Source organism: Astyanax mexicanus, chromosome 18 (genome assembly GCF_023375975.1).
Source record: "Astyanax mexicanus isolate ESR-SI-001 chromosome 18, AstMex3_surface, whole genome shotgun sequence".
NCBI lineage: Eukaryota > Metazoa > Chordata > Actinopteri > Characiformes > Acestrorhamphidae > Astyanax > Astyanax mexicanus.
The window spans coordinates 12,070,024-12,083,616 of record NC_064425.1 but is presented as its reverse complement, the minus strand read 5'-3'; the positions used below and the strand labels follow the sequence as shown (position 1 = coordinate 12,083,616).

Sequence of the window (13,593 nt, the reverse complement as noted above, 5' to 3'; positions counted from 1 at the left end):
GAGGTCAGTGTGAGTGTTATCTGTGAGGATCTGACCAGCCCTCAGGCTCCTGACAGAAACAGTAAACAAAAACAAGAGTTTACATTCCAGAACAGGCTCCGCCCCACACACCCCGGATTTCTCTCTGTATATTTAGATCTATCGATTTTTCTCTCAGTTTTTCCATACATCCTCAACATTTCTCTCTCCTTCCCTCATTCACTCTCTCTCCTTTCATTATTCTTACACATCTCTCTTTCTGTCTCTCCTTTTACTCGACTTTAAGGCTCTCTCTCCTTTTAATCCTCTGACACATTTTTTCCTGTTTTCTTTTTATTTCTCTTTTAGTCTTCCCCTTCATCTCCTTATTTCACTCTTCTTTGCTCTCTCTTCCTTTTTCCCTCTTTCAATTTTATTTTGTTCTTTTAGTTTATGTGTCTTTCAGTCACTCTCTCATTTTTACTTATTTTTCGCTTCTCAGTCTTGTAATTCCTCTTTCACCTTTTCTATAATTAATGTCTCTCCTCTTTTATTATCTTTGTCTCTCTTTTGTTCTTGCTTTCTCACTTTTCCTTTTACTCCCTCCCTCCTTTTATCCCTCTCTTTTCCCTATTCTCTCTCCCTTTTTGGTCTCAATCTTTCAGTCCTACTTTATCCCTCTTTATCACTTTCTATCCTCTTTTACTGCTTGTCTCCCTCCTTCAGTCTGTCAGTCTCTCATTTTATACCTCCTTTTTCCACACTCAACACTTTTTTCTTTTTCAGTCTCTCTTCTACTTTGTCAGTCTCTCTTTCCTTCAGTCTTTTTATTCAAATCTCTTTTATTCTGTCTCTGTCATTTTATTCAATTTTTCTCATTCAGTCTCTCTTTCCTTCATTCTTTTTATTTGTGTCTATTTTATTCTCTCTGTTGTTTTAATCTCTATTTTTTCTGTCAGTATTTTTTATTCTGTCTCTGTCGTTTTATTAGTTTTTTTTGTCAGTCTCTTTTAATCTGTCTCTGTCGTTTTTTCCTTTTTTCTCTGCCAGTCTCTCTTTTATTCTGTCTCTGTCGTTTTAGTCGCTTTTTCTCTCTGCCTGTCTCTTTTCTTTCTGGCGCTCGCTCACTCCTTTTATTCGTCTCTCTCTCCCTCTCGCCCCGCCCCTAGCCCCGCCCAGTGCAGTTATTATCACAGTTGCTAACCCCGCCCCTGGTCAATAGCCCCGCCCCTCGCTACCCTCTGTCCAGCTCGAGCGCAGAGAGTGGGGTAGTAGAGTAAGATCAGGAGCGCGCGGGGGAGAGTAGAGCTACAGCGCGCGGGGTGTGAGCTGTGTGTGTGTTTATAGAGTGTTTAGTGTATATATAGTCTGTGTGTTTATCTGTGGATCTGCTTCCTCGTGCTGCCCGGTGATCCTCATGGCTCGCGCTGCCCCCGCGGGTCTCGCGCTGCTGCTGCTCGCGCTGGGGAGCGGGCGCGCGCGCGCCTTCGGTGTGGATGAGGACGCGCGCTGCGAGCCCATTCGCATGGCCATGTGTCTGGACCTGGGATACAATCAGACGCGCATGCCCAACCTGGTGGGGAACGTGCTGCAGGCGGACGCGGAGCTGCAGCTCCAGACCTTCACACCGCTCATACAGTACGGCTGCTCCAGCCAGCTGAAGGTACGATGACTACACACACACACACACTGGACATGGGGTTACACATTGCCCCACAAATATCCAATATTGGATAATAAATCATCTAAAGTAACGTGTTATATATATATATATATATATATATATATATATATATATATATATATATATATATATATATATATATATATATATATACACATGTCAAAGCCTATATGCAATAATATATAGTGTATTATATAGTAAGTTCATTTACCGTTATGTAATCATAACATATTTGTACATATACTAGATAATTCATTCACAAGTTTGGACAGACCTTCTCATTCAAAGTTTTATTTTTCTTATATTGTAATCCAGATTATAAAGGAACACATAAAGAATCATGCAGTAACTTCAAACTGTTAAACAAACCAAAATACTCTGTGAAGCATTCAGGTGCTCTTATCTGGAGTACTGTTAACTTGCGGTTTCTGAGTCTAAAAACTCTGATGGCCTTTTCTTGTGAAGGAGTATTGTGGAGGTCCTGATGAGAGCCAGTTTCATCATAACGTTTTTGATTGTCTTTGCAAATGCACTTTAAGATACTTTCAGAGTTCTTTTTAAGGTGAAATTTAAGGTGACTACCTCATAAAGTTGACTGGTAAAATGCAGAGATGTCCAAAGCTATCATCTTAGCAAGTACTTTGAAGAATGTTAAAATAATACATTTTCTGGTTTATTTAACACTTTTTTGTTTACTAAATAATAACATCTTTCATAGTTTGGATTAATTTAGTATTAATCTACAATACAGAAAAATAATGAACCACTGAATTTAAGGTGGAAAAAAGGTGTGTCCAAACTTTTGTCTTGTACTGTATATAATGTATATATGTAAGTACCTATATGTACTAATAATATACCCATTTATAAAAAAAATAAGTAATTAAGTGTTTACAAAAATATATTATTTTAATAATATGTAAGTCAGAAACAATATTTAACAATAATATTTTCTATATTTATTATATATGTTAATATCTAATTATGTAAGTAAGTAACTATTTCTAGTGTGTGTTTATTAGTGTGTGTGTTTACTTAGGGTGTTTATCTCTGTTTTGACTTCAGTGTGTCTGCAGCTTGCACGAGTTTGGTGTAGGTGTGTGTGTGTATATGTGTCTGTGTGTTTGGATTATAGTTTCCCTCAGCGGTTAGGAATGACCACAGTGAAAATCCGACATTTCCTCTAGTCAGTACACTCCCCTGAACACACACACACTCTGCATTTCACTCGCAAAACTGTTTAATCAAATTTACTGTAGTTTAGAATAACTCTATAAGTGTAGTGTATTTATTGACCATGTTTATTGTTAATACTTTCTGTGGCTGATACTCTTTCAGTTCCTGTTGTTGGAGATTTCTCCAACCTCTAGGCCTCTAGTTCTAGTTTCCGAACACTTCAGCAACTGAATCCCCATTACTTGTGCAATATTGCCAAATCAACAACCAACCACAAAGTATGATACATCCACCCCCATGCTTCACAGTTGGCAAGTTATTAATTTTTTCTTTAAAATGTACCTATGCTGATTGTGGCAAAATAGTTCTGACTTCACCGGTCTACAGCATTTGTTTTACAAAGTGCATCTGGCATTCATTTGCTTATCTTGTTCTAAGACCTTGACAAAAAACAAATCCTAGGTTGCCCAAGCTTTTGTACAGGCCACACTGCTGATTTTTTAAAATAGTTTTGTCTGTGCATTAGAATCTGATATAATTATGCTGTTGATGGTTTAGCTATAGAAGCTTGATTTATTATATTTCAAAGCCATTCATTAATGGCATACAGATATTTGTTTAAGTGAAGTGAAGTCAGTCATATTATTTTATCAAATTAAAATCAAATCATATTTATTAATGATGTTGTACTGTTTGACTGGACACTAATATTAATTTGTGTAAGGTGTGTATATCAATTAAAAGTATATACAGTTGGTGTATACAGTGTTTACATTGCTGTTGTATACAGAGTGTGTGATGTGTGTATAGAGTGTACAGAGTATATACAGTCTCACAAAAGTGAGTACACCTCTCATGTAAATGTACTGTCCCCTTTAAAATAACTCAACACACAGCCATTTATGTGAAAATAAAAGTGAAAATGGCAGAAATGGCGCCCAAAGCCTTTTTGGGCATGGATTCCATCAGAGCTTCACGGGTTTCCTCTGGAATCTTTTCCTCACCTCCTTGATGACATCAAGGATCTGGTGGATGTTAGAGACCTTGCACTTCTACAGCCTTTTGCTTGAGGTTGCCCCACAGGTGCTCAGTTGGGTTTATGTCTGGAGACATACATACATACTAGTCCATCACCTTTACTTTTAGCTTCCTGTGCAAGGCAGTTGTCATCTTGGAGGTATGTTTGGAGTCATTATCACGTTACCAGTTACTGAAGGTAGGAACAGTATATGTTGGAATTTAGATCCCCAGCACTGGAAGTACTCAAGCTGCCCCAGACCATGATGCTACCACCACCATGCTTGACTGTGAGCAAGGCACAGTGCTTGGTACTCCTCTCCAGGATACTGCCACATATGCTGGACACTATCTGAGCCAAACAAATTAATATTGATCTCATTAGATCACAAGACACATTCCAGTATCCATGCTCTTGAACTACTTGTCTTCAGCAAACTGTTTCAGGCTTTTTTGTGCATCAGCTTTAGAAGAGGCTACCTTCTAGGACATTGCCATGTAAACAGAGTTGATGCAGTTTGTGGTGTATGGTCTGCGGGCTGACCTCCCACTTCTTCAAGCTCTGCAGCAATACTGGCAGCACTTATACATCAATTTTCAAACAGCCAATGGATATTATTATTAACACGTGAAAACAGCTTATTTGGTTGAACTTGGGGAGGCCTGTTCTGAGTGGAAAACTGCTGTATAACCCTGGCCATTGTGCTGTATCTCAGAAAGTGCCATGTTAAATATCCAGTGGCCAGTGTGAGATAATTGAACCCAAAAAAATAACCTTGTAAACTAATGAGTCACATGACACTGGGGAAGGAAAATAGCTCATTTGGCACAATTTGAACATGTTTACTTAGGGGTGTGCTCACTTGTGTTGCCAGCAGTTTATACATTAATGGCTGTGTGTTGAATTATTTTGAGGGCACAGTAAATTTACACTGTTATCCTGTAGCTGTACACAGACTACTTTACATCAAAGAGTTAGCAAACATCTAAAGATCTATAGTGTTGCCCACTAAATATTTACAAATATGGGGTGTACAGATTTTTTTTGAGATGCTGTACCGATACTTTGTGTATACAAAGTGTGCAATATCTGTAAACTGTGTGTATACAGTGGCTGCATAAAGTAAATGCATATTTGTGTGTTTACAGTGTGTGTATACAGTAAGTGTATTCACGATGAATGCATACAGTATGCGTATAACTTGAGAATATACAGTAATCACACAGATTTTAGATATGACTATATATCAGGAAATAAAGGCTTTAGTGTTAAAAACAGTCAAAAACGTTTTGAATCTCGCTGATGTAACACAGAGCAGCAGGGAGGGTCTACTGTGCAGAATGCTGTATTTTTATCTCTTTATTAAATTATATAATAACACAGAAATTTACAGAACAATGCTGTGATTTACTTGTGTTCACTGTTACTCAAGCAAACATGGAGTCAACTGTTACTAATAAACTCTCTGCTTTTTACTTTATATACTGTCTGTTTATATACACCGCACATATACACCCCTTCTAATTAATGTATTCAGTTACTTTAGGATGATAAGCCTTGCCAATACCATAGGAGCAGATAAACGTGAACATGTTGGCATCACACAAACACTGGAGAGGTATAAAGCCCCCCTAGTATTGAGCTGTGGAACAGTGGAACTGTGTTCTCTGGAATGATGGTGTCTCATTCAGTACTTTTGGGATGAGTAGGGGATAAGGTGGTAATCATCCAACATCCTGACCTCGCTAGCACTCTTATCACTGAATGCAATCAATTCCTGACAGCAATGCTCCAAATTCTGACAGAATGTCTTCCCTGAACAATGGAGACAGTCACTCCAACAAAAGCAGGATAAATGATTTTTTAAATACCACTGATCCAAGACAAAACAATTTATGTCCCAATACCTTTGTCCAAATATGGTACTGTTAAAATTACTTGTTAAATTATTTGAGTAAACAAAAACCAAATACATTTAACTGTCAGAAAGTATGAGGACCCCTGCTGCTTCAGAGTTCCTCTTTATATCAGGGGTATTTTCTAAGTGTTTGTTATCTTCTTGCCATTGGGCATAGTGACCTGCTGTTCCAGAGCAGAGTGTCCGGTTCTACTGGTTGATGTGAGAGATGTGTTTAGCAAACAGATGTAACTGATGTGCTTTCTCTATTTTCTCTCCCCTCAGTTCTTCCTGTGTGCAGTGTATGCACCCATGTGCACAGAGAAGGTTCCAGTAACCATTGGTCCATGCGGCAGCATGTGCCTGGCAGTGAAGCGGAAGTGTTTACCCGTGCTGCAGGAGTTTGGCTTCGTGTGGCCGGAGCTGCTGAACTGCAGCCTCTTCCCACCCACCAATGACCAGAACCACATGTGCATGGAGGGTCCGGCCGAAGACGACCTGTTCCACCCCAATAAGCCAGTGGCCCCGCACGAGGAGGAGTGTGTGACAATGGGTGGAGGAGGCCCAGAGCAATATGCCTGGGCCAAGAGGAGCGGCAGCTGCGTCCTGCAGTGTGGATACGAGTCTGGGCTGTACCGCCGGCAAGCCAAGATGTTCACGGACGTTTGGATGGCTGTGTGGGCAGTGCTGTGTTTCATCTCCACCTCTTTCACGGTGCTGACCTTCCTCCTGGACTCAGCGCGCTTTTCCTACCCTGAACGCCCTATCATGTTCCTCAGCATGTGCTACAACGTCTACAGTGTGGCCTTCTTGGTGCGACTGACCGCCGGCCGGGAGCGGATATCCTGCGACCTAGACGAGGCGGCCGTGCCTGTTCTCGCGCAAGAGGGTCTCAAGAACACTGGCTGTGCTGTGGTCTTCCTCTTGGCTTATTTCTTCGGCATGGCCAGCTCTATCTGGTGGGTCATCCTCACGCTGACCTGGTTCCTTGCAGCAGGTCTCAAATGGGGCCATGAGGCCATAGAGATGCACAGTTCCTACTTCCACATTGCGGCCTGGGCGATCCCAGCAGTAAAGACCATAGTCATCCTAATCATGCGGCTGGTGGACGCAGATGACCTTACCGGGCTCTGCTACGTAGGAAACCAGAATCTGGATGCGCTGACTGGTTTTGTGGTAGCGCCGCTGTTCACATACCTGGTGATTGGGACGCTTTTTATCGCAGCAGGGTTGGTGGCACTCTTCAAAATACGCTCCAACTTGCAGAAGGACGGCACAAAGACGGACAAGCTGGAGCGTCTGATGGTCAAAATCGGAGTCTTCTCTGTCCTCTACACGGTGCCCGCCACCTGTGTCATTGCATGCTACTTCTACCAGATCTCCAACTGGGCTGATTTTCACCAGACAGCAAGAGACTCCTACATGGCGGCCGAAATGCTTAGGATTTTCATGTCGCTGCTCGTAGGCATCACCTGTGGCATGTGGGTGTGGTCTGCTAAGACCCTTCACACCTGGCAGCGCTGCTCGCTTCGCCTGCTGCACTCACGCAGGAGCTCCCGTGCCCACCAGAGCGGCGAGGGCTGGGCCAAACCTGGCAAGGGCAATGAGACTGTGGTGTGAAGCACACATAAGATAGGGAGAGCTGGGAAAAGAGGGAAAATAGTGGCTCAGGCATGAAAAGAACGATGGCACCACCTTGTGGACATTTGTTGAAAGTGCACAACGTTGCCACCACCCCCTTTACTCTCTCTCAGAACAGAACTGAGAACTTATGTAGCAGCATCAGCTCCTCAAACATAATGCAGAGACGTTTTAACTGATGATTATTACACTGGACACTTGCAACACAACAGAACCTCTCTAGCAGAACAGGTTCTGCTTCAACTGACCCAACTCTTTTTTCCTGTCGCTTCAACACTGTGGTAATGCAGCAAAGACACCTGGGAAATGTACTTGTTTTTAGTCCTCAGCGAACAGCACAGTTTACCTCGCACTGAGACACGGCAGTCTGTTCTTTCTTTCCTGTTTGCTCTGTTCCGTACCTCTGGAATGGCAGCTAGAACCCTGGTGGGTCAGGATTCTGGAACTATGCCCTGATTCGTGTTCTTGAACCACACCTGTTTTAGTGTAGTAGAGCCATGCCTCCGGTAGTACTGCCTTAGTTAGTACCCTTCTAAATACCTTGTTGTAGAGTCTTGCCTAATTTAGGGTTCTAGGACTCTGCATGTATTCTGCTTGGTTTCGAATTCTGCAGCCCTGCCTTGTGTGGGTTTCTAGAACTGCTTTGAACTGATGCAAAGCTGGTTTAGGACTCTAGAAACCTGCTTGTGTTGACATTCAACAACCCTGCCCCTATTTTTTTTTTTTAGAACTGTGACACATGTAGTACCTCGCACCTGTTTGTTCTGAACCTCTGGACTGGTAGCTAGAACCGTGGTGAGTCAGGATTCTGGAACATTGGCCTGATTCGTGTTCTTGAAGCACAGCTGGTTTAGTGTTGTAGAGCCATGCCTCTAGTAGCATTGTAGGACACATGGTTACTGTTCTTGAATGTTGCCTTACTCTTATTCTTGTGGAATCGAGCCTGATGTAGGGTTTTAGAACATTTATTGGTTTAAATTTTTTTGCCCACTTGAGAAATTTCGAACTCTCCTTTATTTAGGATTAGAATTCTATAACCCTACCTTGTCTGAAATGATTGAAATCTGCCCTATGTTTTTTAACCCCGTGTTGGCCTCATGCTGTTGTAGAAGCATGTCTTTAGTATTATTGTAGGACACTGCCTCAGATTTTAAGAACTCTGACAGTTTTATTGTTCTGAAACACCACATTATTCTAAATACTTTTTCTAATTATTGTAGAATCATGCCTGATTTAGGGTTCTAGAACCCGGTTTGTGATTTTCTGTCCACTTTGGAAATGTCAAATCTTGGCCAATTAAAAATTCTAGAAACCCGCATGGCCGAAGATTCTAAAACTCTGACCCATTTTATTATCCTAGAGCTCTGTCTGTTTTATTATTCTAAAAATATATATGCTTTGGACTGATATATTCATGCATGATTCAGGATTTCAGGACCTCAGCTGGTTTGGGATTTTAGAATCCTGCTTGATTTAAGACTCTAGTATCTTACTTGTTTTCAGGTTCAGGTATTTAGTGTTCCAGAATCTTTCACATTTTAGCATTCTACACTTTAGTGAGTTGTCTGGTTTAGTATTCTACAGTCCTATCACCCTTTGATATTCTAAAATGCTTACAATACTTCAGTCATTTAAACACAACTATTTCATTTTCTGAAAACCTAACTGGTTTAGGAGTCTGGTATCCTGTTTTTTTTTTTTTTTTTTGAAAACTGCTTAGTTTAGGATTTTGCAACCCTACCTGGTTTGGGATTCGACAACAGCACCCCCTGCCTTTTTTAGTTTGGGTTTTCCAGAACTGCGAATCACTTAGTGTTCCAGAACCTTTCAGGTTTTAGTGTTCTACCTTAATTAGTATTCTAGTACCAGAATTTTGCAACCCTACCTGATTTGGGATTCTAGAACAGCTGCCTATGTCCCTTTTAGTTTTGGTTATCCAGAACTGTGCATTACTTAGTGTCCCAGAACCTTCTACGATTTTGTGTTTTACCTTAATTAGTATTCTAGAACCTAGTCACCCTTTGGTATTCTAAAAAGCTTACAATACTTGAGAGGTCTAAAACTATATATTGATTTTCCTAGAACCCTGACTGGTTTGGGATTCTGGTATCTTGCATGGTGTCAATATGACTTCAGACTGATTGGTTTATGAATCTAGAATTCTACTTAATTTAGGACTCTAGAACCTTGCATGTTTTGCGGTTCAGGTATTTATTGTTCCAGAATCTTCCACATTCTAGCTTTCTACATTTTAGTGAGTTGTCTGATTTAGTATTCTAGAACATATTCACCCTCTGATATTCTAAAATTCTTACAATACGAAGGGTTCTAAAATTTTACATTTAATTTCCTAGAACCCTGGCTGGTTTAGGATTCTAGTATCCTGTTTAATTTAGTATTGGAGAACCCTGTCTTTTTTATCTTCCTAGAATCTAGCTTAGTTCAAGATTCTGCAGTCCTAATCATGTGGGAGTTTAGCACGCCCACATGAGGACAATTTAGGACTCTAAAACCCCACCCATTTAAAAATTCTGTTTTAGGACTCAAGAATCTTTCTTGGTTTAAGATTGTAAAACTTTACCAGTGTTAGACCTGAAAATTGGTTTGCAATCCAAAAATCCTAGAACAGAACTTAGTGTAGAATTGTATAACCTTTTGTCCTAGGCTCTTATAGTGTAGGATACTGTACTATATCTCAGTAGAGTAATCCTGAACCCTGTTAGTTTGAGGGTTCTAAAGGTTTCCAATGCATTTCACCACCAGGGACCTTCTCCAGACTCTATCATTCAACAATAGCTAATAGAAACACATGGGCAAAGGCTTACTTTGGCAAAGCTTTCCCAACAACAAGCTCTATAATACAGAGTTACATTCATTAAAAGAAGACCGGTCCCACTTTATAATAAGTGTCTTATAATAACTGTGTAGTTTCACATCCACAGTGTAACTACCAGTGAATTACAGTTTTACAGGTTATGTAATTACTTATGTGTGTCAACGTCAATTGTCATTTGTGTGTAATATAGTCATAGTTTGTGTGTAGAATAAGTTGTGTATACATCTATATTTCTCCAACAGCTCTCGTGTGGCATGTAATTATGATTATTCAGATTATATTATGGGAAGATGGACAGAATATTCTGTTTGTTGTGTGTAATTACATAACCTGTATAACTGCAATTAATCTGCATTAATGCATGATTGTTAATGTGTAACTACACAGATATTGAAGACACATATTATAAAGTGGGATCCAGAAGTCTTATGATGTTAACCACGTCTCTACTGAGCCTGAAGGCATCTGGGACAGACTGGCACACAGTGCAGGGTTTCCCCCAGGATTTCCTTGAAGGTGCGGTGGCAGGACCCCCCGGTTGGGAACCGATAATTTATATCACGTTAATGATATCACGATATAACACAATTACACATGTTTCCAGTTATTTTCTTTATTTCCAACTGTCACTGAAAAATGCCCACTTAAAACAAAAAGTTGCAAAAAGTAGGTTTCTTTAAAATAAATCCTTATTGTTCTTTTTTCAGATACGGTAAACGTAAAAGTGTGCAACACAAAATGTTAAATTATACATATCAATATCTTTAATCTTTAATTTAATTACAATAAAATGTTTACTGGACCGTGAAAACAAATGCATCACAGAGCTGTTCTAGGGTGCCTCTATTCTAGGGCCCTACATCCTTGCTTTATGACAGCTCCAGAAACAGAAACATAGCGTGATTTTCACTCCACCAGGTGAGTGAGCCTGAGTGGACACCTGCGTAAGTTGAAGCTGTTTAATCACTGTTTAATTCATCTCTCTCTCGCGCGCGCGCGCGCATTATGTTTCAGTCTCTCTCTCTCTCTCTCTCTCTCTCTCTCTCTCTCTCTCTCTCGCATTATGTTTCAGTCTCTCTCTCTCGCTATTTACAGGCGCGCTCTCGCTCTCTCTCTCTCTCTCGCGTTATGTTTCAGTCTCTCTCTCTCGCTGTGTCCTATACTCACACTCTCTCTCTCGCGCGCGCGTTATGTTGGCACTGCATGACTAACTACCGATTTCCACCCCCGAAGTTCAACACATGGCTGACGGAATTATTCCCCCCTAAATTTAGCTCCGGCAAATTTAAGACATTTTGGTTGAAATTTTAAGACAAAATAAGACTTTTCAAGGCCTTATTTGACAAAAATGAAATTTAATACCATTTAAGACTTTTTAAGGACCCGCGGCCACCCTGCTACATGTGCAGGACTGGAACACAGCTGTGCGTTTAGGAATTACGGCTAGAGAAGCCCTCACCTGTAGCCTCCCGAAATAGATGCAACATGCGAAACCAGCCGTGTTGTGTAGGCTACGTCTACAACATATTACCGATATAACCCTTGAACAATGTTCAACAACTTGTTCACAAATATAAAAAAACATCATTTCAGCGCCACATACCTCGGATTCAGTTGTCCAGTTTGACAGCCGGTGTCCTGTCGAGATGATCAAATTCCAGTGTCAGAAACAAGAGAGGGCGGGGCAACGCTGATCAAGCGCGGGAAAAACGCCGGGCTCCGAATTTTCACGAAGGCGTGGCGGACCGCCGCACTGAAATGAACGTGGCGGAAACCCTGCAGTGGAAACAGTGTATTGTGGTCAGATGAATTTTCCCAGATCTTTTAGGAACAACTGAACAAATTAATGCACAGCTCTTTGTTCAAAAGACAAAAACTATGCAGTTTTTAGAATGCTCTTGCAGGTTCACCACCATGCCTTTTCTCCAGCCTTGTATTTAGACTGCAGTGGCCTTAACCCCTCAAATTATTTAGTTTTGAGGGAGTAAAAGACCCAATCACAACTAAGCACACACACACACACACACACTAGCACAGATACATATGACAGACTTGTGTTTTTGCAAGACAATCGTTACCATGGTCAGCAATGGCCAGTGTAGGTCCAGAAGGTCAAGCAGATCTTCATGTTCTGGACCTGCATTTGCCACTATTTCCCATGGTGGAGTGAATGTAAACAGCGCTGAAGAATTCTATTTTTACAAGCTTTTTAAAAAGTGCCTCAGACACATAAACACGCTAGTGCTTTGAAGTACTCTGACGTTGATGAAGTACTTTTTGTAGATGAATTTGTACAGAAGTGTTGTTTGTAGTTTTATTTTTGTTGTCTTTATTGTATTATAAAATGCTAATTTATCTTTGTAAAAACATCAACAAAATGTACAAAAAACGTGTTTGTTATTTAAGAATGCTTTTGTATCAAATGAAGAGAAATTAAACTTAGGTTTTCAACATACTGTTTCTCTCTTCTTTGTGTGTGTGTGTGTGTGTGCATGCGCATGAATTGTAATTCAGGTCAGTCAGTGATACTGTAGAGCCATCAGCTAGCTCAGTGCTGTGTTAACAGTTTAGCCATTTATAAACATTTATTTGCATAATTAACAGCAGGAGTTCACACCTGCACAGCTGGATATGTAAACACTCTGTTCACATCACTGCATTATAATATTACAATATAAGCTAGTGCTGACATCTGTAGTATAAGACCAGAAAAGTCCATGCGTTTTAACCAAGACAATACAAAACCACATGCTGCACACATAATAAAGGCATCTTTGAAAGAAGAGGGTATAGTATGGGTACTGGGTCCAATCCTCACCAAAATTTCCAAAGTTTCCAAAAAAAAAGTGTGGAGATAGACAAAGGTGCCAAAAGTATCTCTATTCATTACTCTGTAGGTAGAAGTTTAGATACTGGGGTTAAAAATACTTCTGTAGAAGTTAAAATATCAACTCAAGCTTTTTACTAAGTACAAGTATAAAAGTACTGGGTTTAAAACTATTTAAAGTATAAAAATAAAAGTAATGTAAGGGGAAAAATGCCATTAAGGACAAAAGATTAGGCGGCGCCACAGAGTCATATAGTTCACTACCCCCCTCCCCAAAACACATTTTTCTAAAAGCCATAATGACAATAATGTTATATTAAAATGTAAATGTTGGTAAATTTGGAATGCACTAGCTTCCCTGTTTCAGCTGCACATGCCCATTGAAAATGAATGTATTTTAGTAGAATGTAAATATATTAAAGAAGCTTAGTTGGACGCTTTTCTGGAGTTATCTTTGAGTCTCTGCACGGATCATCTTCATACTAGACTTCATACGTCTGCTATGTTCTTTCTGGAGTGTGGGCCTGACGTGTGCAGGTGTGATGGATTATATAAA

The 13,593-nt window shown here is 40.3% G+C and overlaps 1 protein-coding gene across 1 annotated transcript; it reads left to right on the top strand.

Moving 5' to 3' along the window:
• Positions 1 to 1,183: 1,183 nt before the first annotated feature.
• On the top strand, positions 1,184 to 12,665 carry fzd4 (frizzled class receptor 4). Its single transcript, XM_015605665.3, has 2 exons — positions 1,184 to 1,621; positions 6,019 to 12,665. The coding sequence occupies exons 1-2, from the start codon at positions 1,376 to 1,378 to the stop codon at positions 7,351 to 7,353; spliced, it is 1,581 nt and encodes a 526-aa protein (XP_015461151.2). The 5' UTR covers positions 1,184 to 1,375; the 3' UTR covers positions 7,354 to 12,665.
• The last annotated feature ends 928 nt before the right edge of the window (positions 12,666 to 13,593 follow it).